Genomic DNA, 6,114 nt, shown 5'->3' with positions numbered 1-6,114 from the left:
CCAAAAGAACCAATAGATCTGTTTTGGAAGAAGTGCAGCCAGAGTGCTCCTTGGAGGCCAAGATGGCTAAACTTCGTCTGTCATACTTTGGACATATTGTCAGGAGGGAACAGTCACTGGAGAAGGATGTCATGCTTGATAAGATGGAGGATTGGAGAAAAAGAGGAAGACCCCTAATGAGATGGATTGGCCAGGTGACAGCACTGATGGACTTAAATGTGGCAGTGGTACTGAGGTTGGCCCAGAATCGGACATTGTTTTGTTCTGCTGTGCATGGGGTCGCTATGAGTTGTTTCTGACTTGATGGCACCTGACAACAACAACAACTGAAGCCAAGTTAGATACATTAGCTCAACATCTTGGGGAGAAAATAAGGTCAACATCATTAGTGTGGAAAATGTATAGCATTGCCTCTGATGTCAGGTTCCATGTTACTGAATCCTAACATGTCTCCCAAGACAAAGACTCAGTTCCATGACCTAAGGTATGTGCCCTTTAACAACAATAACAAAAATACCTGTACCTGCCTCCTGCCCTTGTCATGACAGGAACCAAGATAAACACCAGCTTCCACATTTTCTCTTATGATGCCAACAATTGGCCTTATTGTTCACTCTTTATTAACACCTTAAATGTTCTAAGGGAATTCGTCATGTGGAACAAGACACAATGACACTCCTGAGTCTGTCCACACAGATAATGCCCATGAATAAATATGACAATATCAGTGGACAACATAAGACGCAGATAGGTGGGGCAGGTGATGTTGGCCAGCAACATTGCCAATATCACCATAATTCTGTCAATATGCATACCATGGCAGGAAAGCTAGCAGAACGAGTCACTGAGTCACTTGGGGGACAACATTTTTCTCCGCTTCAATTTCTTTGGTTAAGATGTGCTTGAAAACATCTCACCCCTTCAACACCTGGTGGTGTTGTTAGTTACCAGCGAGCACCGTCAAGATGGCTCTGACTCACAGTGACCTTATGTATGAGCGAATGAAACACTGCCGGTTTCTGTGCTAGCCTCACAACTGTTGGTATATTGGTGTCCATTGTTTTGCCTGTTGAGTTAATCCATCTCAATCCGGAGGTTTTCCATGTTTTTGCTGAGCAAGCATGAAGTAAAACTTACTTGAAAACAAAGCACACCACACAAAGAATAGTGAGAGTTTCTCAACTTCCATTCAGAGGGAATTCTAATAACTCTCTGGTAGCATAGTGGTTACAAGTCGGGCTGCTAACCTCAAAGTCAGCAGTTGGAAACTACCAGTCATTCCATGAGAGAAAGATGAGGCTTTCTGCTCCCATAAAGAGCTACAGCCTCGGAAAACCTGTACAGGGTTGCTATGAGTTGGAACCAACTCCACGGCATACTACCATCACCAAGTAGAATAAGCATTGGTCTGCAAACCACAAGATCAGCAGTTCAAACCCAACAGCTGATATGAGTCGGAACTGACTCAACAGCACTTGACAACAGCAATAGGGAGAAATGTTTTTCTGAAGTGGAAAAATAAGCACTGGTCACCAGGATATATGGGGATCATACAACTCAGAGAAAGTTGTTGGTCTGATCTTTCCAGTGGTTTTCATATGTCAAAGCACAATCATAGCAATGAATAGGGATGGTGTGTGCCCAACATGATCGGTATAATCACTAAACTCTACTCCTAAAAAAAGTTGAATTGGCAATGTTGTGTTACGTGTATGTTTACCAATCAACAGCAAAATCAGCAGAGTTGCTAATGCTCCTTATGTACAACTAATCACATCATGGAATTTGCTTTCTTGTTTGGAGGCTTATGGTCATGGCTTCTTCGGCTATCCCACTCAATAGGCCTAATAATGTTTTTACTACTTCCATTCTACTTCCTAAGGAGCTCTGATAGCGTAGTGGTTACAAATCAGACTGTGAACCTTAAGGTCAGCAGTTTGAAATTACCAGCTATTCCGCGGGAGAAAGATGAGGCTTTCTGCTCCTGTAAAGATTTACAGCCTCGGAAACCCTGTATAGGGTCGCTATGAGTCGGAACGAACTCCACGGCACATAACCACCATTCTACCTCCTAGTTCATTGTGGAGTGTGTGGGGGTCTTAGAAGCTTACAAGTGGCCTTCTAATGTACAACAATCAGTCTGTAGTCCCCTAGAACAGAAGAGGAAAAAGGAAAGTCAGGAACCAGAGGTGACAGACAGAGAGCATGTCTAATGGCCTCCATGAGCTACCACCTCCTTTGCTTTGAGACTAGAAAAGTCAGAGCCTGGAAACCATACTGACTGTTTGGATCAAAAACTCCATATCTGAATCCTGATCAAAAGGGGGGGGGGGTTAATATGGAACAGAATTTCAAATTCTCAGTGGAATCCAGACCCTCTGGAGTCACAGAGGCTAGATAAACTCCCAAAATGACTGTCCTTCAATAATCTTTAAACCTTAAAACTATTCTCTGAAGTTTTTTTGAAAAACCAAACAATGGTTAACCTTAATTAGTAAAGACTGTCTTAAGCATTGTACTCTTTTAAAGAATTATCTTTAGGTGAACAAAATGATACAGCAGCTGACAAGGTTAATGAGAGGCACAGAGGACAGCGAGTTTATGCTAATAGTGGAGGGAGACTTGGGACAAGGAAAGCCACAAGAGTTACATAATTCAAAGAATATAATCAATGTCACAGAATTATACATGAAGCAAATTTAAGTTGGCATAAGTATTGTATTTTCATCAAATACGTTCTTAAAATGGAAAATAAGTTTAAAAAGACACACACATTTATGACAACACCTGTCATCTGTTATTCTTCACAATGACCCAGTCCCGCTAAAACCTAAAATGTTTCCTAAGTTGCATGGATTTGTTCATTGGTTCCAAAGAAGAAGACAAAGAAACAGGCATCCTGTGGAGCATCTGGGGCATTTGAGGTCAGCCAGACCCTTGAGAGCTAAGGTGAGTCCCAGCTGCCCCCCCATGAGGGCTGGGGCTTCTCAGGGTTGGCTGGGAAGCAGGACTTACCTTGTCTGAAAGTGCTGCTCAAGGTCACAGCGCTGCAACACCTCGGAGCAGTGCTCCGTGAACGGGCAGGTCACCAGCAGCTTGTTGAGGAGTTTGTTGACCAGGATGCTAGACTTGTTGCAGTGTTGCAGAACCACAAGCTTGCGATCCACAGGGCAGAAGTCCTTCTCCACTAGGAAGTTGGTAAGGCAGACAGTGCAGTAAGTATGGCCACAGGGAGTGTCCAAGGGGTCCAACAAGGCTTGCAGGCAGATGTGGCATATGAGGTCATCATCCACATCTTCCGTGTAGGTGTAGAAGTGGTTTTCCTCAGAGGAGTGAGCTTGGCCGCACACCACACACAGGGGTTCAGGGCTGGGGTCCGGGTCATCCGCAGGATTGGCCTGGCTCATGGTTGACTGGGAGACAATATAGCAGTAAACTCAGCTAAGCGGTCTTTCCTTGGGGGCAAATCAGTATCTTCTAGGAGCCATCCACAAACCTAAAAAGAGAATAAAATGGCTCATTTTTGCTTTCACAACAAACTGAAGCTCTAGACTTGTGGTGGAGCAGGGGCAGGGCTGAGGCAGGGAATGAGGCAGGGATATGTTTTCTGAATTTTGGAGAAAGATGGAGGGAGGAAGAAGAAGAGAAATATATCAGAGGGCTAAATAGTCTTCTTGTCTTGACCTAACAGAAATTTATAAATCATTTCTCTTTTTAACTTGTAAGGCATTACATTTCTTAGAACGCATATCTTTTTAGATTCTCACCGATATTACCCAATTAATGTTTACTATACACCAAGAATTTCATAGGTATCCTTCGTGCATATTGCCATTTTATTCCAGAGCACCACAATAGAGCAAAGCTCATATTAAAGTGAGTCACAAGCATTCTATGGTGTCCCAGTGCAGACAAAAATGATGTTTATTCTATTCTGTAGGCTATTAAGGTGTCCTGGTGGCGTAGTGGTCTATGCATTGGATTGCTAACAGCAGGTCAAATTCACTAGCTACTCCTAGATAGATTTATAGTCTTGGAAACCCTACATAGGGTTGCTATGAGTTGCAATCAACTCAATGGCAGTGAACTTGGTGTTTTGGTTTGTAATTTATCAAGTGTGCAACAGCATTATAAAAAAATGTTTAAAATATCATGAGAACTACAAAATTTCACACAGAGGCAAAGAGTGAGCACCTGCTATGGGAAAAATGTCGTCAAAAGATTTCCTTGACACAGAATTGTCAGAGACCTACAATCTGTAAAACACGCAGTGGCTATAAAGTACAATGGAGCAAAGTGCAATGAAACGAGGTAAACATGTACAATCGCCAGTAATAAATGCAGCAACCAGAGACAGGAGCCAGGAGACTCTGGTTCAACTTTTCTGATAGACTAAGAATCCTGCCTGCCCCACCCCCAACTCAGCTTTCTTCTTTTTCAAAAGTAAACGAAAAGAGCTTTCCACAAGAACATTAAGACACATGTATAATCTTAACAGGAAACTCGTCACATTTGGAACTAGCACAGCAGTCATAAATTGCATTACATCTTTTCTTCTTCTCCCAATAAAGTTCAAGGTTGTTTGTACAAACATAACCTTATCTTGGAAAGAAAACACACTGAGTTCAAAGTTATACTGAGTCAGCTATGAGTTTATGCTTATGTGCTTCAGTAATATGCCTGAAAGAACACGCTGGTCAGGAGGTTGAAGTGAAATGCCCTGAATGTGGAAACATTTAGAAAGCATAGAATTTTATTTAGTATCAGAAGGGACCACAGAAGGCTGAGGTAGAGGGTACCAGTGGGAGTGAAGTTGTTTTCAGTCCAGTTTCATGGAAACACAGCTGGTGTTTGTCCACAAGGCAAACAGAAGGTTCTAGAACAACACAAGCAGTGCTTCCAGAGGCACCAGAAACAGTTAAAAAATAAACATGAAAATAAAAATGGGCCACTAAAAAGATCATCAACTATAGGGAAAATAAGTTTACACATTATTACCACAGCTTTAGACCATTCCATGCGTTTTAGTCTTGGCCATTCTTTGTCACTGTGTGGCAGTAGATCACGAAGTAATAGGAATGTGGGTTGCAACTCTGGTTGAACCACTTTTTATTTCTGGGCCTATTTCCATTATCAGTGAACAGTGAAGCTGGACCAGAATTTTGTTTTCACATGGGTATTCAGGTTAGTAGCAGGTGTCTCAGAGCCTTTCAGGAGAAGTGAGGGTGGAAAAAAAGGAAAGCTGCAACTCCGCCCAATACTGCACTCCATCCAGTGCCAACTCTGCTTTTATTCCTTTGACCCAGCAGGATCCTCATCATATTATCTTTAAAGAACCCTTAAGGAGTTCTGGTGGTGTAGCAGTTAAGTTGAACAGTTAAATGCTCAGTTGCTAACAGAAAGGTGAGTGATGGAACCCACTTACAGGCTCTGCTAATAATATCATTATTGAGCCAATTTGGACTCGTGTTGTTGGAATGGAGTTAACTCCAACCCATAGCGACCCTACGCACAACAGAATGAAACACTGCTGGGTCCTGCAGCGTCATCACTATTGCTAAGTTTGAGACCATTGCTGCTGCCACTGTGTCAGTCCATCTCGATGGGGGTCTCCCTCTTTATTGCTGACACTTTTGTTGTTGTTGTTAGTTACCATCAAGTCAGTACCGACTCATAGTGACCCTAGGTACAACAGAACGAAACACTGCCCCGTCATGGGCCAACTTCACAATTGTGCCAACCTTCAGCCCATTGATGCTGCCACTTTGCCAATTCATCTCACTGGGGGTCTTTCTCTTTTTCTCTGACCCTCCACCTTACCAAACATGATGTCCTTCTCCAGCGACTGTTCCCTCCTGACAATATGTACGAAGTATGAGAGACGACGTTTGTCCTTCCTGGCCTCCAAGGAGCACTCTGGCTGCACTTCTTCCAACACAGATCTGTTGGTTCTTTTGGCAGCCAATAGTACTTTCATTATTCTCCTCCAACACCATCACTCAAAAGCATCAATTCTTCCACTGTCTTCCTTATTCACTGTCCAGCTTTCACATGCATATGAGGTTACTGAAAATACCATGGCTTGGGTCAGGCACACCTTAGTCCTCAAGCTGA

The 6,114-nt window shown here is 42.9% G+C and overlaps 1 protein-coding gene across 1 annotated transcript in view; it reads right to left on the bottom strand.

Annotated features, from left to right (window-relative positions):
• The window catches only part of LNX1 (ligand of numb-protein X 1, E3 ubiquitin protein ligase), a 155,563-nt gene extending 152,156 nt beyond the window's left edge, over positions 1-3,407 (bottom strand). The window contains exon 1 of the mRNA XM_006868062.1: positions 3,016-3,407. Coding sequence (XP_006868124.1) covers positions 3,016-3,407 — 392 coding nt within the window. The remainder of the gene's footprint in view (positions 1-3,015) is intronic.
• Positions 3,408-6,114: the final 2,707 nt, after the last annotated feature.

This window comes from Chrysochloris asiatica, unplaced genomic scaffold, assembly GCF_000296735.1.
Source record: "Chrysochloris asiatica unplaced genomic scaffold, ChrAsi1.0 scaffold00115, whole genome shotgun sequence".
Classification (NCBI taxonomy): Eukaryota; Metazoa; Chordata; class Mammalia; order Afrosoricida; family Chrysochloridae; genus Chrysochloris; species Chrysochloris asiatica.
The sequence above is the reverse complement of the archived record's forward strand: the minus strand, read 5'-3'. Positions and strand labels throughout refer to the sequence as shown.